Genomic DNA, 27,316 nt, shown 5'->3' with positions numbered 1-27,316 from the left:
ACCCGTCTTGATTTCCATCTTTTTTGAATTTTTGCATTTGTTCTTGCCTCTCTTCTGACATCCTCAGCCATCCTTGACCTTCCCTGTCTGGTCCTACGGCGCCTCACTGAGCACTACCCACCACGAGGTGGCAGAAGAGACCCAACCAAGACAGTTGCTTCTCTAGCCCTCGTATCTTTCTCTATGGTGCCTGCTGGTCCGGCCCCCCCGGGGGCGGAGCTATCGCCACGTGACCTGGGTGCCAGGCGACCGCGCCGGCGCAGTGGCCGCGCCGCTGTCGCCAGGTGCCGTCTCCTTACGCCGCTCCGCCGGGTGGCCGGCTGAGGCTGCGGCCCCGCGCTCTGCGGCTCCGGCTCCTTCCGCGGCGAGCCGTGTGCCGCAGCCATGTCCCGAAAGCAAGCGGCGAAGAGCCGGCCGGGCAGCGGCGGCCGCAGAGCCGAGGCGGAGCGCAAGCGGGACGAGCGGGCAGCGCGCCGGGCGCTGGCCAAGGAGCGGCGGAACCGGCCGGAGCCTGGCAGCAGCGGCTGCGAAGAAGAGTTTGTGAGCTTCGCCAACCAACTGCAGGCCCTGGGACTGAAGCTGCGGGAGGTGCCGGGGGACGGGTGAGGCGGGCCGGGAGTGCGGGAAGCGGCGCTGGGGATGCGCAGGGCCGGTCTCCGAGAGGGAAGCAGGGGCCAGGCTTGGTGGAAGGCTGCAGCAGGGTCCCCCGAATGTCCGAGCCGGTCTGAGAGGTGACCTCGAGGTGCAGCTGTCATGAAGCCGAATGGGAAGGGACCTCGGTCCCACTCGGTGTCATGCTGGCCTTCCTGGGTGTCATCGCCCCCTTCAGCACAGGGGTAACGAGGGCGGAGAGCTGAAGGTAGCTTCCCCAGTGTTTGCTGTCCATGCTTTGGGTTCCCCAAGTAAAAGGAATGAGAGTCCCCGGCCAGCTGTTTCGGGAAACACGATAGAAGAGTGGCAGCTGGAAACTGGGAACGGAGGAAGGTGAGGGAAAGCAACTTAATGGAACGCGGACGTGTGTCCAGGAGCGTGGTGTAGACAGGAAACCGTGGAGAGGAACTGGCTGCTAAGTGTGTTGTTGCAAGAGGCACTGTTACTGTGTTCGCGATGAACGGTCAGGTTGAGCTGTGGAAGAGTTGATGCGACAGGGTTTCAAAAAACAGAACAAAACCAAAGAAAGCTCGACAGCCTTAGTTAGAAATTGGGGAAAGTTCCTTTGTTCCTGTGTTCTCGCTCTTCTCTCTTGTTCTTTCTTCTCTTCTTCCCCTCTTTTTCCCCTTTGAGAAAGAGGCTCCCTATGTAGTCTTGGCTGGCCTGGAATCCCGTGTAGACCAGGTTGCCCTTAAACTCATAGCGTCTGCTGGGATTAAAGGTGTGTGCCTCCGACCCCTACATAAAGTGTTTTCTTCATTTCATATTACGTTGACTTTTATTGATCGAGATTCAATAAGTTAATCCCATTTGTCTCTCCTGCCTTCAGAGCTTCAGACAAATTGGATAGGTGTTTTGCTTAAGTTGCAATTAGAATTTAATTGTATTCAGCTACCAACCGGAACAGTGCCTGGGTCATAGAAGGCATTCAGGATGCTTTTGTTTTTCAGGGATTAAAAACTGTCCGGGGAGGCCACCTAGCTCCAGTAGAAGCACAAACTGCTATAGACATCAAACCATCAAGTGAAGCCGGGCGAGGTGGCGAGGTGGCGCACGTCTTTATTCCCTGCACTGGGGAGGCAGAGGCAGTAGATCTCTGAATTTGAGCTGGGGTGGTCACACACAGAAACCTTGTCTTGAAAAACAAAACAAAAGCGTCAAAGTTGAATGCAGTGGACCCAGGTGTGACCGTCTTTGCAAATGGTTACGTTGTATCTGTCAGACTGAGTATGGTTTCTTGGTGTCAAAGAAATAGGCTGGGGAAATGGGAACTCCACAGTTGCTCAAGAGCAACAAAGCAGACTTGGACTTCCATGAGGTTTACGTGAGGTTCTGAGCAACTTTGGGAGTGTTCCTTTTGTCCTTCTTCCCCTCGGGGAGCAGACTTCTTCAGTTAATCCTCATAGATTGCTAGCACGGGCGTGCTGGGAACAAGATGACAATGAGAAACTGTAGCTGTATAATACTGTAGGGTTCACAGTATTATATTTTGGTTTGGGGGCCCTTTTGTATTCTGAAAAATTGCTGAGGAATAAGCAGGCATACACACATTGTATGAGCCATAGCTCAGTATTAACCATATTCATAATTTAAAGACACAGGAGTGAACAGACGTGAACCCATTAGTCATCATGCTTTGAGATAGTAGCTTTTTTTTTTTTTAATTTTTTAAAGTCAGGCAAGATTTCTTTATGTAGCTCTGGCTGTCCTGGAATTCACCACTTGTAGACCAATTCAAACTTAGAGAAATCCACCTGCCTCTGTCTCCTGAGTGCTGGGATTTAAGGCCACTGCACTACCTTGCCCAGTGAGCTGGCAGGCTCTTGAGAACTACAGTATACTTATGAGAGAGCAAGGATGAAGAAGTTAGAGCGAGGCCTTTGTTTTGAGCTTACGGATACCCTGAAATGGTCTCAAGGCTTTAATAGCCTCTGGGCTATAATTGGGGAGCAGATATGGGGGAAAAGGAGGCTGTTATGTTCTTAGTAAGGGACCATGGTCGTGTTATTGAGAAGAAGTGGCTGACATGCTTTGAGGTGCCAAGGAAGACCTTTCCTCCCTTAGCCAACAGAGCCAGCGACTTCTATGTATAAGGTTTCTCTCACAGGAAGCCATGCTGGAACAGTTCAAAGGAACAAGAGGGATGAGTGCCGGGTGGCAGGCCAGGAGCACGTGTGTCCGATAGCTCCGAGTGCTGCAGTAGAATGGGAACACAGTTCAGTCAGGGTAGGAGTACAGGGAAGTGAGGGGCAGAGCCCACCTCCCAGTCTGTTGTCTGGCATTGTTAGGTGGCTCCATGCTGGGTACAAACCTTTGCTGGGGTGACATCCCGGGGCTGGCTTTGCTGGTCTAGTTTTGTATGTTATTTCCATCAGTTGTCGCAGTGAATGGCGTTTTCTGTGTAGGTGGTGGTTTGGAAGGGTCACAGATCTTTCTTTTCTTCTAGATGGGGTTTCTCTTCGTGGCTCTGGCTACCCTGGAGTGCACTCTGTAGACCAGGTGGCCTCGGATTCAGATCACCTGCCGCTGCCCCCCGAGTGCTGGGGAAAAAGCGTGTGCCAGCACTGCCAGACTAGCAGACTATTTCATGTGTTATTTGCTGAGTAGTGTTGGTTAAGATATAGTGCTGTTGCTAATACAAAAAAATAGTTACCAATTTTTACTGTCTCTGTTTTGAAAGGTGTAAAATGTTGACTTGCGATAGGCATGCTCCTTGAAGTGTTCAAGATGGTGACTTGCTACAGGCATGCTCCTTGAAGTGTTCTGTAATTGGTTGTTTTTCTAATGCAGGACCTTACATCTCTGTATCCCTAAAGTGCAGTGGTTCTCAGGCAGGGACGGTTTTGCCTCCCAGGAGACAACTGGACTGCCTGGAGACGCTGTTGGTTGTCACAGCTGCTGAGGAGGGAGGTGGTCCTGCCATCTGTGCCCACAGGCCAAGGATGTTCCCAAGGATCAACAGTTAGCAAGATATTCCTCCCAACACAGACTGACCTCAGACGTCCATAGTGTGGGCACCGAGCAGCCTGGTTGCCCTGCGATGGCGAGATCATGAACTCAGGGACCAGCTGGATCTCCGGGAGGCCCCGAGGGCCACGGCGCTAGGCTTGGTGGCATCTGCAGTGTGTTTCCAGGGCTTCCTAAGGGAACCCAGGTTGCTGTAGTGTTTGTTATGTTTCCTCTGTCGCTGCCTTATAATCCCATCAGGAAAACACGTTATTGCACTGTGTCTGACTTGTCTTTAGTGGGCTCAAGTAAAGGCTGGCAGATAAAAACTGTTACTTGTACGCAGGTTAAGTCCAGCTAACATTTGGTGTTAATGTTTGGGAGAGCCATGGCGAGAGCCAGGTCAGGTTGCCTGGGTTTGCGTCTTGGACCCAACACTTTTCCCACGGGCCATCTCACTAGCCCTGTTTAATTTTAGAGAACAGATTAGATGTGTAACAGTGGCCTTGTTGTTCCCTTCTGACGAGGTGAGCGAGTTTGGGGTTGTGTCTTTTCCGGCCTGTTCAGGTGCTTCTTCCTCGACTCCTGCCACTGTGCTCTTAGCTTGGACAGGTGCAGGCTTCTGCTGTTTTTGCCGCTTAGCGACTCAGTGAGTGATGTCTAGCTGGGAAGTTTTAGTGAGGCTTGGTTCAAAAGGTATTGGTGGGTGTGACATCGTAATGGCAGTTTTAGACCTTAGGCCTGGAGTGATTCGTGAGGTCTGTGCTCTGAATTGAGGTGCTGCTTATCAACTCCACCCCCGAACCCACTGAGGCCCTGAGAAACTTGATTTCTTTTTTCTTTTTTCTTTTTTGAGCTGGTAAACAGGGACGAGAAACCTGATTTGCTGCCTCTCACGAGGGTGATGAGGCTGGAGTGTGCCCTAGAGCACTTCCCCTCAGCCTCTGGTCTGAAGAGCCAGGCTGTCTCTTCCCCTAAGCCTAAGGACAGCCGGCCATGTTAGATCAACTCAGTCAGTTTTTGAAAGATCTTAACCAGTGTCTTTGCTTTGACAGCAATTGCCTGTTCAGAGCGCTGGGCGACCAGTTGGAGGGCCATTCTCGGAACCATCTGAAGCACCGACAGGAGACCGTGGACTACATGATAAGGCAGCGTGAAGATTTTGAGCCCTTTGTGGAAGATGACATCCCCTTTGAGAAGCATGGTAGGTCCCTGTGGGCCCGGGTCCTTCAGGGGTCATTCAGGGGTCATTCAGGGGTCATCAGGGGTCATGCCGGGTAATGAGAAGCATGGTAGGTCCCTGTGGGGCCTGGGTCCTTCAGGAGTCATGCCGGGTAATGAGAAGCATGGTAGGTCCCTGTGGGGCCTGGGTCCTTCAGGGGTCATGCCGGGTAATGAGAAGCATGGTAGGTCCCTGTGGGGCCCTGGGTCCTTCAGGAGTCATGCCGGGTAATGAGAAGCATGGTAGGTCCCTGTGGGCCTGGGTCCTTCAGGGGTCATGCCGGGTAATGAGAAGCATGGTAGGTCCCTGTGGGGCCCTGGGTCCTTCAGGAGTCATGCCGGGTAATGAGAAGCATGGTAGGTCCCTGTGGGGCCCTGGGTCCTTCAGGGGTCATGCCGGGTAATGAGAAGCATGGTAGGTCCCTGTGGGGCCCTAGGTCCTTCAGGAGTCATGCCGGGTAATGAGAAGCATGGTAGGTCCCTGTGGGGCCTGGGTCCTTCAGGAGTCATGCCGGGTAATGAGAAGCATGGTAGGTCCCTGTGGGGCCTGGGTCCTTCAGGGGTCATGCCGGGTAATGAGAAGCATGGTAGGTCCCTGTGGGGCCTGGGTCCTTCAGGGGTCATGCCGGGTAATGAGAAGCATGGTAGGTCCCTGTGGGCCTGGGTCCTTCAGGGGTCATGCCGGGTAATGAGAAGCCTGGTAGGTCCCTGTGGGCCTGGGTCCTTCAGGGGTCATGCCGGGTAATGAGAAGCATGGTAGGTCCCTGTGGGGCCCTGGGTCCTTCAGGGGTCATGCCGGGTAATGAGAAGCATGGTAGGTCCCTGTGGGGCCTGGGTCCTTCAGGAGTCATGCCGGGTAATGAGAAGCATGGTAGGTCCCTGTGGGCCTGGGTCCTTCAGGAGTCATGCCGGGTAATGAGAAGCATGGTAGGTCCCTTGGGGCCTGGGTCCTTCAGGAGTCATGCCGGGTAATGAGAAGCATGGTAGGTCCCTGTGGGGCCTGGGTCCTTCAGGGGTCATGCCGGGTAATGAGAAGCATGGTAGGTCCCTGTGGGCCTGGGTCCTTCAGGGGTCATGCCGGGTAATGAGAAGCATGGTAGGTCCCTGTGGGGCCCTGGGTCCTTCAGGAGTCATGCCGGGTAATGAGAAGCATGGTAGGTCCCTGTGGGGCCCTGGGTCCTTCAGGGGTCATGCCGGGTAATGAGAAGCATGGTAGGTCCCTGTGGGGCCTGGGTCCTTCAGGGGTCATGCCGGGTAATGAGAAGCATGGTAGGTCCCTGTGGGCCTGGGTCCTTCAGGGGTCATGCCGGGTAATGAGAAGCATGGTAGGTCCCTGTGGGCCTGGGTCCTTCAGGGGTCATGCCGGGTAATGAGAAGCATGGTAGGTCCCTGTGGGGCCCCGGGTCCTTCAGGAGTCATGCCGGGTAATGAGAAGCATGGTAGGTCCCTGTGGGGCCCTGGGTCCTTCAGGAGTCATGCCGGGTAATGAGAAGCATGGTAGGTCCCTGTGGGGCCCTGGGTCCTTCAGGGGTCATGCCGGGTAATGAGAAGCATGGTAGGTCCCTGTGGGGCCTGGGTCCTTCAGGAGTCATGCCGGGTAATGAGAAGCATGGTAGGTCCCTGTGGGCCTGGGTCCTTCAGGGGTCATGCCGGGTAATGAGAAGCATGGTAGGTCCCTGTGGGCCTGGGTCCTTCAGGGGTCATGCCGGGTAATGAGAAGCATGGTAGGTCCCTGTGGGGCCCTGGGTCCTTCAGGAGTCATGCCGGGTAATGAGAAGCATGGTAGGTCCCTGTGGGCCTGGGTCCTTCAGGAGTCATGCCGGGTAATGAGAAGCATGGTAGGTCCCTGTGGGGCCCTGGGTCCCTCAGGAGTCATGCCGGGTAATGAGAAGCATGGTAGGTCCCTGTGGGACCTGGGTCCTTCAGGAGTCATGCCAGGTAATGAGAAGCATGGTAGGTCCCTGTGGGACCTGGGTCCTTCAGGAGTCATGCCGGGTAATGAGCCCACCAGGCCCGGCCCTCACTGCCAGGGTAAACAATGCCGTCCATGTAACCAGCAAACACTGTATTTGCATTTTCTGTCATAAGCCCAGGCTGTGCAGCAGGAATCCATAGATCTAGATGTCCGTTTGTCTCCTCGGGCTCAGCCGGAGGCGCGTGCTTGTCTCCACTGGGCTTGGTCCTCACACAGCAACACCTTCGCCTCCCAAAGGAGGAGGAGGGGACGATGGCAGCCGAGCAGACTTTGTGACCTCTTGCCAGTGGGGTGGGAGCTAAGCTCACAGAGCACACACAGAGTCTTCCTTTTAGGCGGTCCTCGAGCGGAGGTGATGCGTGGAGATGCTAGCATCGTGTGGTGGTTTTTCTTACTTTTTAAAACTTTATAAAAAGGAGATGAGAGAGCACCTGAACTTTTTTGTGAAGATTAAATTAGGTAATAAAGTGAAATTCTCAGTAAGTTAGTGTCTGAGGATGATGGGACTATAGATAGGTTTAATTCTTTCCTGTGGTTTTAAAGAATAAGCATGCATTTAGAACTAGAAAAAAGAAATCAGCAAGCCCATGTTAACTTCTCACCAAAGACCTAAGCACAACCCTTCCACTGCCCCTCCTGAGGCAAGTCACTGGTTTTGATTTTAGTGATCCTAATTAGCTATAATTTAATTTGGCAAAAACCTATCAAAAATATATATGAACTTCAAGTGTTAGTTTTGACAAATAATTACTAAGGATCTATTTATTATACCAGGTACTGACAAACTTATGTTGTATAGATACCATTTTCCTTTTGGTTTTGGAATGTGTGTAGCTTGACCTCTTGACCCTCCCGGATGTTACTCATGCCACCACACCCAGGTCACGGAGTGCCAGGGATGGGACTCAGCCTCTCACATGCCAAGCGAGCGTTCTCCCAGCTGAGCTGCGTCCCTACCCACAACCAGCATCCTCACCACTCCATTTACATCCGCGTCTTGCCAGGATCAGGCAGCGCAGTCTCTGTTCTGATGACAGTGTGGGGCCACACTGAGAGTGGATGGACCCAGTCGAGGAGGAGAGGCTGCTGAGGAGGAGAGGCTGCTGAGGAGGAGAGGCTGCTGAGGAGGAGAGGCTGCTGAGGAGGAGAGGCTGCTGAGGAGGAGAGGCTGCTGAGGAGGCTCTCCATGTTGGCAGTTCCAACAGTGATGTGGGCCAGTCCAGTTTACTCAGGCAAGAAGACCAGGGGGGCATTTAGCTCTACACATGGCGACAGAGGCAGGGTATGTCTGGGGACATACCAGTGACCAGTGCCCTTCCTAGTCCTCACTGGAAACAGGCACATGGGCCTCTGGGTAGGTAGTGTGCACCTGTCACTGAGCTCTGGTGGGCCTCTCCCTGGGGTCGCTTTTCAATCAAGCAGGCAGTTTCAGAGTTAGCATTTTACAGGTGTGTGTGTGTTTGTGTGTGTGTGTGTGTGTGTGTGTGTGAGAGAGAGAGAGAGAGAGAGAGAGAGACAGACAGACAGACAGACAGACAGATAAAGATTTAAAATGAATCATGTGACCGCCTGTGCAAGTGCACACTTGTCTTAGCACTCAAGAGGCCGAGGCAGGAGATGAGGAGTCTGAAGCCAGCCTGCTAGAAAAATAGATAAATAAATAAGGATGAAATTTGACCCGAATCCCACTTGGGTCCTCAGGGAAAGTCTTGTGGTGGGTTTGGGGTGTGTCAGTGCCTCAGAACAGAGGGCTCTGGTCTTCAGCTGCAGCGTGAGGTCACTTTAGCTGTGCAGGGGAACGGTATTGTCTTGAAATGTCACTGCATGGCTGAGTACCGGTTTGTAAAAGAGTGAGCATCAGACAGGTAACAGAGGGCTTAGGGGCAGAATCGGGAAGTGCAGAGTGTCAGGCCCACTGCGTCTGCCTCCCCACACAGGCGGGGCTTGTGTCTGTCAGGCCCACTGCGTCTGTCTCCCCACACAGGGCGGGGTGTGTCTGTCTGCCTTAGTGTGGTTGGGTCTCAGGGACAAGGTGCAGTCCTTGTTCAGACACAGCCGCACTGGCATGGAGGTGTTTCTGGAGTGTTTGCTGGCTCAGTGGGCAGATGTCTCAGTTACGAGGTGAGGACCTGCTGAACTTTGCCCTTGGCTCTGTGTACAGGTTATTCTCGCCGTCTGTGCTGTGGCTTCGTAGAGTGGGCTGCACCTCTCCCCATCTGCAGGGATACCCAGATCAGAACACTCGCTGTCCCACTGTCTCATCTCCTGTGTCCTCCCACCTGCTTGTTCCACCTGCTCGTTCTGTGGGTCTTGGCTGTTCTCCTCAGCAGTTTCCTCTTCCCATCTGGGCTGGGTAGTTTTTTTGTCCCTTGACATAACGTAGGGTCACCTGGGAACAAAGGCTCCCTCTCACCTCAGTTGAGGATTTGCCTAGATCAAATTGGCCTGTGGGTGTGTCTGTCGGGGATTGATGTAGGAGGGCCCAGCCCACTGTGGGTGGCACCATCTCTAGGCTGGTGGTTCCGAGCTGCTTAAGAGAGCTAGCTAGCTAAGTATAGGCTTGTAATGAGCCAGTAAGCATCATTTCCCTGAGCCTGTTTCTGAGTTCCTTCTTTAAACTGACTGACAGAGGTGTACTATGCAGTAAGTGTCTCCCTCCTCTAGGTCGCCTTGGTCACCGTGTTACCACAGCATACAGCAAGACCACTACTTCTGAAATTCGCATGTGGTGATACCCACCAGGTTCCCTCAGTGCAATGGCCTATGGCCCTGTGATAGTCAGAATCGTGATGTAAGTTTGTTTTCCTCCAAAATCTGTGTGGCTCCCACTGATCTGAGGACTGAGCCTGCACTCTAGCCCGTCCTGATCTGTGGTCTGTAATCTCTCCTCTCTCACTTCTCACCATGTTCCTCTCCCTCTCCCTCTGTAGCCCAGGTTACTGCCTTACATTGCAGGCCACAGTAGCTCTCATTCTGTTTGGAGTGTCATCTACTGCTCCTTTTAAATCCTGCCTGGCCCGAGAGCATCCTGGCAGTTCATCTGACACATGTCATCCCTCCCCCTACACATATGCACACGCACACAGACAGACCATCATGCACACATGTGTATTTCTGACTTGGAGCAAGGATATGAGAGCACAGTTGTGCACACTCTGAGACCCCCCTGCAAGTTTCAGATCTCCCCACACTCACAGGAGCTATCCTAATGCTGTGGTTTGTGGGGAAAGGGAACAGAACAAAGTTAACTAAGGGAAGACTTGGGCCAGCCTCAGAAGGTTCCGAGCACAGTGCTGCTTTGTCCTTGGGAAGATTTATGCTCTTGGCATTTCTGTGTCACAGCTCAAGCAGTGTCGTCAGCTGGGAGTTGCTTACTGCAACTTCAGAGTCCAGACTTGGTTGGTTGGTTGTAGCACATGGCTGCCGGATAGTCTGCTGTTAGCAGCTGCCGTAGCCACCTTTCTTCTTTGGAAATTCCAGAGGACTGGAGGTTACTTTGTGGAGCCTGGGTTGAAGGCATTTGTCATGCATTTGTCAGTATTGTCCAAGTTACTCTGATTGTGATCTGGGCAGAGTGACAGAGTGGCCACTAGCCAGGGCCGCGGTGTCAGCTGCTGGGGTGAGAGCTCACTTACCAAGTCAGGCTCTGTGGCCGTGGGCCACATCTCAGCTTGTTCGTCTTTCTAGTGTCGAGTGCGATAATCCTTCCAGAGCCCTGCCATGATGGTTAAAAGTGATGATTTCTGTCCCCAGCTCCGAAAAAAAGAACAAAAAAAAAAAAAAAAAAAAAAAAAAGTGATGATTTCTGTCCCCAGCTCCGAAAAAAAGAACCAAAAAAAAAAAAAAAAAAGTGATGATTTCTGAGAACTCTCAAACACTGCCTGACCCGGGCATGCAGCGTCCACTAGCGTGCGCTGCCGACACCAATGTTGCTGTCCATTGTTTGCACGACATGTTTTTATACAGCTGGGCAGATTGGAAGCACGCAGCACTTACTGAAGGAATTAACCAGCAGATCCTTCGCTGATGACAAGCACCCCGAGTGTCATTCACCTCTAACTTCCTAGACTGACAGTTGGTGGATTTCGCAGAGATGTGTTCTTGCTTCTCACTGCCTGTGGCTGCGTAAATACCCACCATGTTTGTGTTTGCACTTTCCATCATAAAGACTTCATTTTTCTTTCCTGTCTCCATGCAGTGGCCAGTTTGGCAAAGCCTGGTACTTTTGCTGGCAATGATGCAATTGTAGCGTTTGCAAGAAACCATCAGTTGAATGTGGTGATCCATCAACTTAATGCCCCTTTGTGGCAGGTAGGTCGCCTGTGTAGGAATTGTCTAAGTTAGCTCTGGGGATGTCCTTTAGAGGACGGGCTTGACTTGCGATGCTGACCTCAAAGAGGAGTTTGGACCATGAACCTAAAGATGGGGAACCCATGGGATTTGGATCTGCCCCTGTGCTGGGTACAAAAGGAGTCTGGAGCGTGAGCGGGAAGCAGTTTACGATGCTGAGATATTACTCAGCAGTCAGCTACGTGGATGATTTGAGGACAGGACCTAATGTGGAAATACTTCTCATAACTCTATTAAACTGTCTTAGTATATAAATACAGACTGTAGCTTTGAAGTAAGCCCATCCCCCGGGGTTGTGCGAGTTTTAGGAGTCGGAAGCGTCACGGAGTCCATTTTGATGACTGTGCGTGCTGTAATGACTAAGAAGTGTTTCTGGTCAGCGGGTGCTGGCTTTCATTCAGCTTCATTTCTTTGTTTTGCTTTTTGCTACAATAAATATTTTACAGCAAGTGTTTGCTCCAGGCTGAGATATGTTAAGCCACATGTCTCTCCATTCTAAGTATGTGTCTATTCATCTCCTTCACCTTCTCTTTGCATCCTGCATTAACGTCACCTGTCAGTCATGAAGCCAGATGGTCCCCTTATCAATTCTCCCAGAATTGAGAGGGTTTCTGTCACTTTGCGTCTTGGCTCCAGACATGGCTTCTGCTTTCACTGACCAGCTGCCCTGGGTCACCATTTTGAACGTTGTCTTATTTAGAAAGCTAAAATGTTTTAAATGAATCAAAACTGGGAAATTCAGAGAGTCACACTGACTGGAATTGTGAGTGGTAGCATTTTTAGTGCGAGTCGGCCATTCATCTTACACTGGGGCTTGGGCACGTGATTGGAGAGTGCATATCACAGTGTTTCTACAGTGCATCTTAAACACATGTACATGAATTCATTCACCACACTCACACATGCACGCACGCACGCACATGCACTTGCACACATATACACGCACATGCACACATATACACGCACATGTACGCACACACACACGCACACCCCTCTGCGTGCATTGCTATATTAAAGGGGTGCTGCCTGCGTGCACTGCTTTGTGAGTCCCTTAGGCATGGCCTGGCCCCTTTTCTTTTAGAAAGAGGATTCACTTTTTAGAAATATCAGTTACACATACCAGAATTCACCCTTTTCCTGTTTCTGGTGGTATGTTCTGACATTCCCGAAGCGCCACCATCAGCATGTGGAGTCGCCGCACTCTGCCCCATGGGATCAGTGTCCTCCCTTGTCCTCCCACCTCTGGGAGCCTCCGTTTGATTTCTTCCTTTTTAGGTGTGCTCTTGTGTCACATGAATGGAAGTCTGGAGCCTTTTGTATCGAACACAGCGTCCTTTTAACAGCCTTACCAAGGCCAGAGTGAAGTGGGTGCTGGCGGGTGAGGGGGGACGTCCACTTCAGGGATGCAGTGACACAGCAAGGGAACGAGCAAGCTTGGAAGGAGGGAGCGGGAGGGAAACAGGATCCATGGCCTTGCCCAGTGTTGCCCGGTGTCGGGTAGCAGAGAGGGCCCTGTTCTCGGTGCTGGCCCAGAACTCGGCTGCCCTGCAGTGTGTTTCTGTTTGTTAATGTCTGCGCTGGTAGCAGGGTCGCTGGAGCACCAGAGTAGACTGTGTGAGGAGCCTACTGGGAGAAGCCAGGCACCTGTGAGGGCAGCCACCTCCGCTTCCCTGAAGATAACTGTTCCATTTCTTTATCAACCTAATTCTTACTTTTTTCCAAATCTTTCTGTACTGTTGTGGTTTATGACTTGCAAAACAGTGAAACTATATATGTAAAACAAGTTTCCAGTGGCTCTACCCTGCGTGGAGATGCAGTCACGTTCTGAGCTCCTGCATTAATGATGACTTGGCTCAGACTCGACCTGGATACTGAGACCTGCACTGTCTGCTGCCTTGGCGTGCCCTCCTGTGAGCGGTCTCCGTGATAATGTAGCGAACCGCAGACCTGCTAGTAACAGCTGGTGCCGACTGCTCTGGGTGATTTGCGGTTATAACATACACACGTTGTCAGTACAGTTAATGATGTTAGGGACTTTGTTAGTGTCCCTTTTGGGGGATAACAGTGCTGCCACCATGTGGGATGTCCGCCCAGACCATTGCCTTTCAGACCTAGGTGTTCTACAGAGGCTTTCCCGGGTCTGTGAGGGGTTGTGTGGTCCTGCGCACTTGCCGGCTTTGGACGGTGAATAAGTTAACGGTCGTCTCGGATTACCTGGGACTTTCAGTGCAAACAAGAAGAGCGGATATGTTGGAGTTAATGGCAGCACAGTACTGGGGGGCAGTCAGAATTACTTTTGTTTCTGTGACATGGGCATTTGAGGGAAGCTACCCAGACTTGCACCTAGTTTTGTATGTTTTTGCATGATTTTAGGGAGTTGGTGTTTGTTGTGTCCCAGGATGAGGTTGACATGTAACACGTTGTGACCAGTGCTCAGGTCTGTGTGCTGTACTATACGGCTTTCCTCTGTATGGTTTTGTCTTGGGACCGGTGTGAGTGGCAGGTTTTAAGATTGTTGCTGCTCGTTGGCTGTTTCATTGTGACAGATAGAAAAGGAAGGTGAGTTTATTCGAGCTAATGAGCCATTTCAGGCCCATTTGCATGGATCCGTTTTAAGGTCTTCAAGAGGGTCTATAAACTTTATACTTGACATTTTGCTGCTGCTTCTTCTTTTTTTTTTTTTTTTCAAAGATAATCTCAAAGTGTTTGAGCTTCAGGCTTCAGCAAACCTGGGTCTGTTTCTGGGTCTCCCATCAGAAGGAACCTGTGCAGTCAAGAGGCCAGGTACTTAATTTTATGGCTTCACTGCAGGCCTGCCTCTGGCTTTTTATTCACTTCCAAATGGGTTCATTTGCACATTGGCAAATGCTACATTGGCTCGGGGAAGCCTACAAGCCTGGGAGAGCAAGAGCTCAGAGACAGGTGTGGCCTACAGAGTTGTGTGTCTGTGTGGGGCCTGCAGGCCCAGACTCCCTCCCACAGGCCTACCTTCCAGGTCTTCTCTGTGTTGGCAGATTCGAGGCACAGACAAGAGCAGCGCGAGGGAGCTCCACATCGCCTACCGGTACGGGGAACACTATGACAGCGTCCGGAGGATCAATGACAACTCAGAAGCGCCAGCTCATCTCCTAACTGACGTGAGTGAAGCCAGCTCCTTCTGCTTTCAGACCTGAAGAGACAGGCGCAGAGCTGTGTCCTTGAGCTAAGTACTGTAGGCCAGCTGTGGTTGCAGTTCATGAAAAGTTGCTCTCAGGGAGCCGTCGATCAGATTGCTAAAGTATTTCAGGTCTCAGAGGCCCTGGCTGCCTAGCCTGATAACCTGGGTTCCGTCCTAGGAACCCACACGGTAGAAGGAAAGAATCCCCTTGTATAAGATGTCTTCTGACATGCTCACAGGGTCGTGGCATGGGTGTGAGCATGCCCATGCATACACACAAATGTAAAAAACTCAACATCTTTCTTACTTTCTAGTGAGGTGAGACCCTCCCCTAGCAGGCACCTGGGGTCGTCATGGCTACATGGGTGCAGGTTCTGTTGTCCCCTCAGTAGATTCCAGGTTAGTCACTTAGCACTTAAAGGACAGATGGGTTGCATTATCTGTATAGCTTTGTTTCCTGCTCCCCCTTGTCTGTGTGAGTGAGTGTCTGTGTGAGTGAGTGTGCTTTCCGTGCTCATGAGTATGTGGTGCATATGCCTGTGTATACACACAGAAGCTAGAGAAGGCATCGAGTGTCCTGTCAGTTCCACCTATCCTTTTGAAGCAGCTTCTCTGACTCTGAACCTTTCAAGGGATTTTTGTTTGTTTTTGGCTAGACTAGTCACTGGTGTGAGCCAGCATTCCTCCTGTTTCCACCTCCACAACACTGGGGTTCAGGTGCACCCCAGGCCCTGCTTACCTTATATTGCAAGGACTTGAATTCAGGCCTTCCGCCTACACAAGCTCTCTCCAGCCCATGTCTGCTATTTTTACCCTTTCTCCAGCCCAAGCCGTAGCATCTATAAGTACTCAGATCCTTCATGCACGGCGCTCTTTACATTTAGCACATCTTAGAGCTGAATTCATAGCAGTGCACGAAAGACTTCCTGAATCTCTCTTTGAAGGCTGCATGACACTCGCCGTGTGGATCCATTATAACCTGCTACCAGTCTCTTACCATCCGTCTTAGATGCCTTCCAGCCTGTGCTGTTAGACGCAAGGCCTGGTGTCCTAGTATGGCTCAGTTCTTTCAGATAAATCAAGAGCCTTTTGTGTATCAAGATGTTTTGATACACACTACTGTGTCACGTAGGTCACTGCCTTCAGTTTACATTTTAGCTTGTAGTGTATGGCTCTTGACACATCCTTTCAATTTTATCTATCTATCTATCTATCTATCTATCTATCTATCTATCTATCTATCTATCTATCTATCTATCTATCTATCTATCTATCTAGGTTTTTCAAGACAGGGTTTCTCTGGAACTCACTCTGTAGACCCAGGTTGGCCTCAGAGATCTGCCTGCCTCTGCCTTCCCAGTGCTGGGGTCAAAGCTGCGCTACCACCAGCGGCCTGCCGCACCTTTATGATCTTTGTCAGGATAAGGGGAAAGTCTTTTGATTTTTAACATAATGGATTTTTTTTTTTAGCTTTGCGCGCGAGCGCGCGCGCGCGCGCGTGTGTGTGTGTGTGTGTGTGTGTGTGTGTGTGTGTGTGTGTGTGCGCGCGCGCGCGCGCGCACACCTTAGAGTCCAGACAAGGACATCATCAGATCCACTGGAGTCGCAGTTACCGGTCATTGTGAGCTGCTGTGTGGGCGCTGGGAAACAAACTCTGGTCCTCTGTAGGAGCAGCCCACTCTTGGCTGCTGGGCCGGCTCTCCTGTGCCCCTCCAGCCCCTCTAAATGTGGTTTTGCGACATTTTGTCATCACTCAGTCTGTGCATCTTTCCTGTGTTACTGCGTCCTTCCTTTTCTGTGAACTGATTTATTTATATTTTTGTTCATTTTTGTCTTTTTGTCTAATGATTTTAGGAACTTCATACATGCTTCTGTGAGAAATTATAGGTATTTCCTTGCCTGCTACTTCTCTGTGCCTGTTGTGGTCTCTGCTGTGAAAGTTTGTGGGTTTTAGGTAAATTTATCGATACTTTTTAGGTCCATTCTTCCTCCCTGCCCCTCCCCCATCCTCCTGTCCTCTTCCTCCTTGAATGGTTTGGTTTATTAAGTGGTGCTAGCTATCAAAGATGGCCGGCAAGTGCTGTGCCACTCGGACGTCTCCCAGCCCTAACAGTATTTCCTTATATGGCTCTAGGGCTTGGGGTCATAACTAGAATGGCCTTTCCCACTCTGAGGTAGAAAGTGAGCCCACAGGTGTTTTAATACATTTTTGTTTTCTCTGCTTAGCCCTGGCTTTTCTGGAACTTACAATGTAGCCCAGACTGACTACCTGCCTCAGCCCCTCGAGTGCTGGACTAAAGGCGTGCACCAGGCCTGATGTATAGTCATATCTTTATTTTTATTCAGCCTTAGTTTTAACTTTTAGTTTTTTGAGGCAAGGTCTCCCTGGAGAGCCCTACGTTGACTTTGAACTTGCTGTGATCCTCCTGCCTCCTGTTTTGTGTATGTGTAGTGGAGATGTTACAGATGTGGACTCCTACACCAGACCCCTGTTTCTTTTCTGTGAAATCTTGGCTCTGTTTGGGATTTGTCTTTCTGAGGCGGTGAGGGCTGGGTCTCAGCTTTCCGCCCGTGTGCTTGCCTATCTGCAGGCAGACTGCCTCTGCACGCTGCGGGCTTCCTTCCTGGGCTAAGACCCACACTGGCCGCGCACATTCATTCCATATGTGTTTGCGGCTCCTTTAGCTGCTTGGTTCTGCCCTGCTGCCCCCTGTGTGTTGACGCCCGGCTGTTTTAATTCATGCAAGTCTGTCGTAAAATCTGGTACAGTTTTTCACTTACTAATTATTTTATGATTTCCTGTTTTGCTTTTTAAAATTGGCTTGCTTTTTTAAATAATGTAATCTTTTCCTTTAAAGGTTTATTTGTTGTCTTCAGTTGTGTGCTGTATGTGCATCTGTCCGAGTGCATCTGTGTGAGAGCGAAGGCTCCTGAGGCCTCAGACCCTCTGGAGCTGTCAGGGGATTGTGGGCCACGTGGTGTGCATGCCGGGACCTGCTCAGCCACCCCTCCAGCTCTTCTCACTGCATCCTCCTGTGAGCTCTCATTCATGTGAATGAGTGCTGTGCCTAAGTGTATGTCTGCACCAAGTATGTGCCTGGTTCCCTCAGAAGCCAGAGGAAGCCAAAAGACGACATTGGATTCCCTGGAATGGGAGTTAGAGATGGTGGTGAGCCACCATGTAGGTGCTAAGAACCAAACCTGGGACTGCCGGAAGAGCAGTCAGTGCCCCTAACTGCTGCTCAGCCTGTTGCCTTTTGTTTTTGCTTTTGAGGCAGAGTCTCATGTAGCCCAGGCTAACCTTGAATTTTGTGTGTAGCTAAGGATAGGAGCTTCTGATCCTCCTGCTTCTGCCTCTCGTGTGCTCGGAGTCTAGAAGTGGATCTTTTTCTGTTCATGTTTCCTAGCTGGTCATCGTCCGGATGAAACCTTTTGACTCAGCCTGAGGTTCTGTAGAATTCTCTCTCAAGCATTGAGATGGAATCCATCACTTCAGTGGGACACCCCAAGGTCCTCGACCATGTCTTCTCGTGGTTCCAAACTGTCATCATCCCCACAGAAGGCCTCAGCAACAAAGCAGTCCTTCTCTGTCCATGAATGGAATCGTGTTTTTGACCTTTGCTGTCTGGCCTTTTCCACGTATCATGGTGTTTGTGAGATTCAGCCATGCTGTAGCTGTAACAGTGCATCTTGGTGACATTCCGCTGTGTGGCATGCCACACTGCCCCAGTTACTTTTCTATTGCTCTGATAGAACACCACAGCCGAGGTAACTTAGCAACGAAAGGGGCTTAAGGCTTCCAAGGGTCAGAGCCCATTGGCCGAGCAAAGGTGTGGCAGCAGGAACAGCTGTGAGCTCTCTTCTGATTGTCAGATAGGAGGCAAGGAGGGAGGGACTCAGAGGTTCCTTGTTTTCAGTTTTAAACAAGCTTTATGGAGTCTGGCTGCTGGCTTACAAGTACACAGCGTGCCCGCGGTTTGCACTGTGCCACATTGCTGTGGATTTTCATGGTGGTTTGTGGGTTGTTTTGGAGGGTACAGAATTTTCTTATCTAAGTAGTGGCTTTTTTTCTCCTACTGACCACTTCACTTCTGTTGGTCTGTGTGCCTCGGCTGATAAAACTGAGACGTCCATCCATCGGTGCTGATGGCAGGGACCCCTCACTCCTATGCTTGCCTCTAACTGCGGTGAAGGCGGCATCCTGAGGGCAAGCCGCGGTCAATGACTGTACCATGCTTTTCTAGTGGGTCACCCCATGATAACATTTCTGTTGCCTGTATCTCACACGTGGCTAACTTCCAGTGCCGTGAAGGGAGGAAGGAGGCACTTTGCCAGAGGGTCGGTCTCCTTAGGCTGCTTCTTGTTGAGACTGTCAGGGATATATTCCTCACAGCTGGGCTCCACTCAGACTTTAGTGCCAAGTACGAGTCTCCATGCCCATTATTGATGGACTGCAGAAAGAGATGTGTAGTCAAAGGGTGGGTAGGGATGGTTTTAGAGTCCGTCTTGGGTTCTGTCATAGAGGCCTGCGTGCCTCGAGTGAACCTCACTGTAATACATAAGCCTTTGGAGGGGGGAGTGGGGCGTCCCTCACTACCATGTGCCCAGAGCGAGCTGAAAATCAGGGAACGTGGCGACTAGATGAGAGCTGGGTCCATGTGTTTTCAAGGCTAGCATTGTAAGTTGAGAAGCTCAACAGGTATGAACATAGGGACAGTCCTCTGTACACTGCAAGGTATGAACAGAGAGACAGTCTATACACAGCAAGGTCCATACATAGGGACAGTCTGTACACAGCAAGCAGACACAGTGTGTGCTGCCAGACTCGGCCGTCGCTGCACAAGTACTGCAGTGCCTTGCTGCTCCTGTTCCTGAGTGGTTCCTCCCAGCCTCTGTCCTCAGGTCTATGCCCTGGATTCTCAGGGTGTGGGTGGGTGAATCGAGCCACTGTTGTTCTCTTCAGCATGACTTCTTCTCCGTGTTTGGACGGTTTGTGATTCGGTATCGTCATGGGTTGGAGAGTCGAATGGAATTTGCTGGAGCAATGGTTCCTATGGTGTTTTTCTTTTAGTTCCAGATGCTTCATCAAGATAGAACAAATAAAAAAGAGAAAATGAAGACACAAGGGGACAGTCTGAGAGATGACATGGAAGATGCTGTCCAGAAAGCTGGCAGTGCAACTGGATGCACGGTTAGTACCCTTCCCTGCAGGTGTGCCTCACAGCTGGATGCACAGTACCCTTCCCTGCAGGTGTGCCTCACAGCTGGATGTACAGTTAGCACCCTTCCCTGCAGGTGTGCCCCACAGCTGGATGCACAGTTAGCACCCTTTCCTGCAGGTGTGCCTCACAGCTGAATGCACAGTTAGTACCTTTCCCTGCAGGTGTGCCTCACAGCTGAATGCACAGTTAGCACCTTTACCTGCAGATGTCCCTCACAGCTGGATGCACAGTTAGTACCTTTCCCTGCAGGTGTCCCTCACAGCTGGATGCACAGTTAGTACCTTTCCCTGCAGGTGTCCCTCACAGCTGGATGCACAGTTAGTACCTTTCCCTGCAGGTGTCCCTCACAGCTGAATGCACAGTTAGCACCCTTCCCTGCAGGTGTCCCTCACAGCTGGATGCACAGTTAGCACCCTTCCCTGCAGGTGTCCCTCACAGCAGTATGCTCAGTGCTGTGCCTCATAGCAGGTGCTACCATGCAGAGCTGGCCTGCCAGAGCCCAAGAGACAGGAGAGCTATTAACTCATCTCCCTTGTTTGGTGGGCTTCATCTTTTCTGAGAGGGATTTGCTCTAGTAAAGGTCTAGTTTTATAAAGACAGTTTATTTATAAATGCATTGACAAGGCTGCCAACTTGAAGTTCTTGTTGGAACTTGATCTTGACAGATGAGGGCTCAGAACCTTGTCAGTTCCTCTGCTCTGTGTTCCCGTGTGTCAGACAGATGAGGCAGAGCTCTGGAGCACCACACAAGCCACAGCCTTGGTGTTTCTCTGTTCTTTGATAGGATTCTAACTTAATAGTCCAGAACCTGGAAGCTGAGAGTCACACTATCGAGCCTTCAGTAACCGCCCTGCTTCAGATGAACCAGGGGACAAGCAAGGGTAAGTCTACAACTGGGCCCTGGGGGTAAACTGCAAGGGACCGTGCTGGCGCTCCCTCGAGATGCTGTTCACAGTTCTCCTGATTGCCGTAGTGTCCACTCTGTCCATCCGCCCCTTCAAGTGCTGTGAGCATCTGTCAGTCAGGACAACAAGCAGCGCTGCCCAGTGTTTGTGCGTTTCAATCTTAGCGGCCACTGTATCGGACGGTGTAGGGTGGGGTCATGCTTTGCTTCTAGATCTGGGATACAAATGAATACTTTATCCCTAAAACTTATCTTTAAAAAGTTTATCAAAGGAGACAAACCCTGCTGGCAGAAAGTTGGCTGCGAGCCTTGCAGTGAGCCAGGGCTTTCCATGTTCTCCCTGCAGCCTTCCTGACGGTTGATGTGAGATGAGAGTCGCCGAAGTCCATCTCAAGGGACCTGGCTTTGAAAGTGACAGGGGTCTGGGGACCTGGTGATCCTGGAGTCACTTAACTGCAGTTGCTTTGTGTAACTGCTGGGTTCTTGGTTTTAACGAAGTGTCTTTCTTTGGAAGATGCGGAGAAGAGCCTTGAGCCTGGTGACAGAGTGAAGCAGCGTGGCCCTTCGTGTGAGGAGGCAGGCGGCGGCTCCAGACTCTCTGGAAATCAGGGCAGAAACGAAGGCAGAGTGGAGACCAGTGAGGCTCGGGCCAGCCCTGGTGAAGAGAGCAGAGCGCGTAAGAAGAGCCAGTGCCCGAAGGTACGGGGGCGGGGGGAGTCGGGGCGGGCTCTGTAGCAGGGAGGGAATGGCGTCGCACCCTAGTGTGCAGCGTTCTGGATGTATGGAACTGGTTCTTGCAGAGCATCGGTGCAGGCACACTAAGGTGCAGAAGAGGACCTTGCTTGTCCCACAGTCACAGGAGGAGGAAGTGTCCACCCTCTGTGCCGAAGCATGGCTGCCGCCTTCCGTGTGGATCTTTGTGCTTTGCAGTCTTTTCTAGCATGAAGTGCGGGTGAAATGGAGGGCACGTCTCTCTAATGAGTGAGGCTCTTGGCAACCTGTCAGATGCATCCCTGCATCCCTGCACCCCTGCATCCCTGCATCCCTGCATCCCTGCCCAGCTCCAGCAAGTGCCCGTGATGCCGTTAGTCTGTCCAGGTTAAAACGCGTCTTAAAGGCAGATGTCCTGAGCTAGACTACCTGACAGCGTGCAGGCACGAGGGTGCAGTCTGAGCCTTGCCTTACCGCAGTTCTCTAGGGCCTTAAGTGACGGAGAGCATGTCTCCAGGCCGCTGTGAAATCTGTCAGCTGCTGGACTAGGGACACTGTCTTTGTGGGTCACTTAGATCGGCTCATGAAGAGGATTGATTTTATTTGATGCTTCAGGAAGGGAACGTAAGTTTCAAAGTATATTTGAACAGTCTAACAGAAAAGAAATCATTCTGGTCTCTTGGGCCCAGAGCCCTGCAGCCAGAGACCCACATGGCTTCTCCTGTCTATTCCAGGTCACAAACAAGCAGCGGAGGGAACAACAGCGGCTGGAGAAGAAGAAGCGTCAGGAGGAGAGGCACCGCCTCAAAGCCCTGGAGAACAGAAATGGCAGCAGAGACCGGGGCAGAGAAGCAGACGTGAACACGCAGGTCACCTTGGTGAAGACCTTCGCTGCTCTGAACATCTGACTCTCGCACCCGAGAGCTGAACGATGCACATTGCAGACAAGGCTTCCCAGCCACGTGTCCCCTGAGGATGAGACAACTGTCAGCACCCACACACGAGCCCGAGGAGCCAGTGTCCTTCAAGCTGCCTCTTTCTCTCCTGTGCTCTGTTGTGTGAGAGTGTGGTGACACCATTCACCTTCTGGAACTCAAACAAAATACTAAGTCATAGGTGGGTCATGGGGCCAGGAGGCTTCGCTTGCCCTGCGAATCAGAGTGTGGTGGCTCTAGGCTCTTCCCTTGATGCGTGAGGGGGGTTCCTTGTAATAATTCTTGAAGTCGTTAGCACAATCATTAGACATCTTCATGACAACGCCCTTTGTTTCTCTCTCATTTTCCAGCAGGATGAGCGTCTTGCTTTCCCAGCTCAAGAGTGTGTTGAGATTTGATTTACTTCTGATACAGGTCACTCAGACATGTCAGTGATAGGACAGGGTGGGGAGCTCACAGCAGCCAGGGAGGTCGAGGCCATCTCCTTCCTCCTGTCTCAGGTATCCTCTCAGAGTGGGTGCCCCTCCCCTTGCCAGCCACGTGGTGCATGTGCCTGGCTATTGGCGAGACCTGGGTTTGCTGGGCCCCGCAGTGCAGGGGACTTTGGGACAGTTAGGAGAAGGTGTGGCGCTGCTGTGGCACAGCTCTGAGTTCGGAAGTGTGGCTGAGTTTCCTGTAGCTGTGCGGGGTGAGCTGGGGCTCTTAGGTTCTGCCTTGGAAGAATCTAAAGACATTGTCTATGGCAGCAGTCTACAGGGACACCATTTTCCATGCTTGAATTTTAAATAACTCTTTTTTCTTTTTGCTATGCTAGACTCAGAATGATGCCTACGGAGAGAGATGGTGGTTTGAGCTTACAGGTTGTCAGCTTCATGAACATGAAACTGGGGTGAAGTCCCGTAGCATAGCCTAGCAAGCTGGCTCTAGCCAAGTCTGATCCCAGCACTGACGCAGAGGCCGCATTGCTGCAAGTTTGAGGCCAGCCTGGGCTGTGTACTGAGTTCCAGGCTAGCGAGGGTTAGGATGAAAGGTCCCGTTTCACTCATGGGTCTCCACCCATGAGGTCGGGGGGAATCTTACAAACATGCATCCTGAATTTTATTTGGACGTTAACCTTGTTTGGATTTCAGTACCTCAGAGAGTACAGCAGCGACAGCAGTGGAGGAGGCTGCGTGGCTAAGCTGAATGGCCGGGGAGGCCTGCACCATGGGTGCGGGTCCACAGACTAGGTTATGTGGACATTAAACTGTCATGTCTCAGGCGAACAACCATGACTAAAGTTAATGCCCTCTGGGAACCTCATGTTTGGACTAACCCTGTACGCTGGGTCAAAAGATGAAATTATTCCTTGTCACTAGAGGCAAAAGGAAAATCACAAAAGCATGTAGACGCAGACACCATTGTCTCGGGTTCATCCAGTCGCCTGACCAGCAGGCTGCTGGCTTCTTCAGGGTGGTGATGTCCTTAAATTGTTCATTTGTTCAGCTTTGGAACTTGGCGTTTGGAGCACCTGAAGTCTCCTGGACTCTCTCCCAGGACGCAGTGTAGGTTCCCGCGTATACAGTCTAGGACATTGCAATGCTGTGCAGATTTGCAAATGACACGGTCAGTCCCAATAAGTAAGAGAGGGTGGTGGCTGCTGTGCTCTGAGGGGGGACCAGGCTGCCTCTGGAAGCAGTGTTCTCTGAGGTCACCCAGGCAGTGTCTGAGTGAACGCTCTTTGCTCCCAGCTTTGTACTGCCTCACGGCAGAATGCCAGGTCCTTGTGGAAAGGTCAGCGCTGTTTACAAAAACCTCAGGATCGGAAGTTTGAAGTGGCAGGCCTGGGGAAGCATGCTCGGTGGTGGGGTACTTGCCCAGTGTATAGGAAGCCTGGGTTCCATCCCAGCACTTAAAAATCCAAGCTGTGGCTGGCATTTAGCAGCCCATGTAGTGCCTTCTTAGAACTGCTCTTCACCTGACAGGAAGCTGCCTTGGGTCTCTTGGGTGTCAGAGTCCTGGGGATTCACAAAAGAACACCCTTCTCTACTACAAATTTGCATTTAGTTCTGGGTTACCTGCCTCTGGCAGTAGCCTCTGCTTTCTAGAACACAGTGGCACTTTGTTAAAAACAAGTTTGCCTTGTCACCGCCCAGCCTTCCAGTTTCTGCTGCTTTATCTCTTTAATATACTGATCACTGGAAGCGGGGAGCCTGCCCCAGGTCAGGCTCAGTGTGTGGGCCCCACTACCTCAGTTCTGACAGTCTCTGACAGTTACCTCATAGGCAGCCGAGGTGAGGCCCAGTGTGTTGAGCTTTGGGGTGACGATGGTTAGCACTGTTCCTCCAGTCCAGATGCTCTCAGAGAAGCTGTCCCGGGAAGGGAACCTGTCAGCTTCCTGGCTGTAGCTCATAAACAGGCCACAGAGAAAAGCCCCAGTGCTTCATGGCAGTTCACTGGCCTTAATACTGTGCAGAGAGGTTTTCTAGGTTTTAAGAATAATTTAAGGTTAAAATTAAAAAATAAAATAAAAAGCACACTAGATGGCAGCACCTTGACACTGTAGGCAGATGAATTAGCCCAGGCTAGACTTGTAGATAGCACAGCCCACCAGGAGGCGGGGCTGGGGATGCATAAGTTCATTCAGTTTTCAACAAGAGTGGCTGCCTTGAGGGAGTGAGGTGTGGTCAGGAATTGTGGCAGCAAGGAGCTTCAGTGTGCGTCAGGGTAGCCTGTAGTTTTTTCTATGAGCTCTGAAAACACCCCCAACCATATCTTGATTGTGACAGTGAAGAGGGCTGAGCTTGCAGGGCAGCTGGGGTGGGGATCGGTGGGGGCCCTTCCTGTAGCTCAGGCCCAATGCCCACTTCCTGTGGCGCTTGTGGCAGTAGAGGCTTAGGTTTCCAGGTAGTATCAGGTGGACTTGGCCGCTGCACTATGCTCAGAGTGAGCCCCCCTGCAGTCTTTCATGTTCTGAGGAACTACTGTCTGCCTGGGTTTTACCAGGATAAGTAGAGTGCCCTTATTTTACCTCTGGCATCCAGCTGGGTAGAGGAAACCCGAATCCCCAGGCGGAGTGGACTCAGTCAACCCCAAGCAGAGGATGTGAGCAGAACCAGGAGGCGCCTCCCCAGAGCTGTGGCCTTTGTGGGCCTCCTGAATCCACCTCCAGCCCCAGTTTCAGCTTCTCACTTCTTACCTCCAGACCCAGGTGAGGTGTGGGGCTTCCCTTGTCTCTCCCAGGTTGAGGGTTGCACATACCCAGTGTTGTACCAAGCAGACCCAGAGACATTTTGTGGGTTTCCCAAGACAGGGATTCTCTGTGTAGCCCTGGCTGTCCTGGAATTAGCTTTGTAGACCAGGCTGTCCTTAAACTCAGAGATCCGCCTATCTCTGCCTTCTGTAAGTTCTGGGATCAAAGTGGTGGGCCACCACACCCCACCCCAAGAGGGCTTCCACAGGGACATTTCCTGTGTCTCACAAGCCAGCTGTTCCAGGGTCATCCTTGAGTTTGTTTACGTTCTAACAGTTGGCAGCTCTGGCCAGTTGATCATGTCTGCTGAGAGGAGGGAGGCAACAGCATCCTTCTGTCGTAAGTGGGAGCGCATTCGTGACTCCCTGCACTTTGAGGCTGGGCTCAGAGAGCTCTGTCCCAGGTCAAGTTCTAACAGTCTGTTCAGTCTGTTCTCTTTAGAGTCTCAGTTCAGTAACTCAGTTGAAATGGTGACCCCCCTCACGGTTACTGGAGAAGGCTGGTAGCCGTGCGGAGGATGCCGTCCCCCCCCCCACCCCTGCCCACACCGTGCAGTGGCACACTTGCACAGCGAGTTTACCATAAGCAGGGCATACCTGCGGGCAGGGCTCCTTTTGCTCTGTCCTGAGCACAAGAGAAACCTTTGGGGTCTGACTGATCCTTGCACATGAGCATCCCGCAGGCCCCGTTACAGCACCAAGGCAGTCAGTGAGGTTCGCCTCTGCCTATGCTCCAATTCCTGACAGAGCCCTGAAACCTGAGCTCCACTGCTGTGGGGCTCTTCTTGTCTTCCTATTCTTCAGGGCTCATTTCCATGGTGGCTGCCCTCCCAGCTTCCCTTACTAGCACTAAGATCAGAGAAGGGGAAACGGGCCTTGAGTCAGGCTCAGCACCCAGCACCCCGCTCCCCTTTCTGGTCACAGGGATGGTGCGTCCGTCCTCCAGTGTGTCTGCCTTCTCCCTTTTTCTAATTGCACTACACTTGTTCTGGCTGCAGTCTAGAGATGTCCAAGGTCTCCATGGGGTCCTGACCATTAGACTCAGCAAGTCTGCCTTAGCTCTAGAGCGACGTGGTGAGGAATCACCATCTCCTGGTGTCTCGAGCCCATTTCCCCAGGCTGTCTCTCTCTGTAGCTTATGTTCATCCGAAACATTTCCTTCTTATTTACTGAAGTACTGTACTTGGCTATCTGCACTGTTTTAAGAACCAAACATTTTTGTGTTTTTAACCCTCAACACTTGGTGCATTAGCAGCCGCGAAGACGTGCCACTTTATCTTTGGAACTGATTTTGTATACCAATAAATTCTAGTTTAAAAGCAAAGTTCAGGTCGGCTTGTTGTTTGTTGGCTTCGCCTGGGTGAGTGACAGGGCTGAGAAAGCATGCTGGGAAATGTCCTTTCCCCAGCTGGGTAGTCATTTGGGATCTGGCTGAGGCAGAGTGGCTACAGGGAAGTATGGCCGTCCGTCTCATGCTGGGCAGATCATTGTTAAGACCTACTCGGTCTCTCATTACATGGCTGACGATCAGCTGCCACCCTGAGCACTACCCTCTTCTGGACATCACCAGCATGGCTTCCTCTTGTAATGTCAGATGCTTGAACAGTGCACTTGGCTTCGGCCAGCAGAATTCATAGATTTCCCTGCTCTGACTGAGTTTCGCCTGGGCTGCTTGGAAGGCGGATGGTCTTAGACTACACTGGTGCACACCGAGGACCTGTGGGTGAAGAGGGTGGAGACTTACTGGTCCAGCTGCTTCAGAGACTCTAGCTTTGCACCTTGTCTGAAACCGGCCTGACTCTGGCAGAGGGATTTGGGTATTGCTGGTATCCAGTTTTTTCACCCACCCAAACGTCTGCGACTCCATCCTACCACTACTGCCTCTTGGGTCTTTGGAAACAGCTGGGGACCCTGTTTGCTAAAGGCTTCCAGTGTACGGACAACAGCAAACACAACTGTCACCCAAGAGAACTCATCTCATGGAGGAGGAGCAGCTCCGTGGGTTGTATGCTT

The 27,316-nt window shown here is 51.5% G+C and overlaps 1 protein-coding gene across 4 annotated transcripts; it reads left to right on the top strand.

Annotated features, from left to right (window-relative positions):
* The first annotated feature begins 384 nt into the window (after nt 1-384).
* Otud3 (OTU deubiquitinase 3) lies at nt 385-26,627 on the top strand. 4 transcript variants are annotated; one of them, NM_001191983.1, is made up of 8 exons: nt 385-602; nt 4,653-4,801; nt 10,992-11,104; nt 14,158-14,280; nt 19,372-19,491; nt 20,307-20,403; nt 20,941-21,125; nt 21,872-22,394. In NM_001191983.1, the coding sequence occupies exons 1-8, from the start codon at nt 385-387 to the stop codon at nt 22,043-22,045; spliced, it is 1,179 nt and encodes a 392-aa protein (NP_001178912.1). In that variant the 3' UTR covers nt 22,046-22,394. The 4 variants fall into 4 exon arrangements, with proteins under 4 accessions (NP_001178912.1, XP_038966556.1, XP_038966558.1 ...); XM_039110628.2 differs by having other exon boundaries at nt 449-588; nt 21,872-26,627; XM_039110630.1 differs by lacking the exon at nt 10,992-11,104 and having other exon boundaries at nt 449-588; nt 21,872-26,627.
* Nucleotides 26,628-27,316: the final 689 nt, after the last annotated feature.

Source organism: Rattus norvegicus, chromosome 5 (genome assembly GCF_036323735.1).
Source record: "Rattus norvegicus strain BN/NHsdMcwi chromosome 5, GRCr8, whole genome shotgun sequence".
Lineage (NCBI taxonomy): Eukaryota > Metazoa > Chordata > Mammalia > Rodentia > Muridae > Rattus > Rattus norvegicus.
This window is presented reverse-complemented; position numbering and strand designations above follow the sequence as displayed.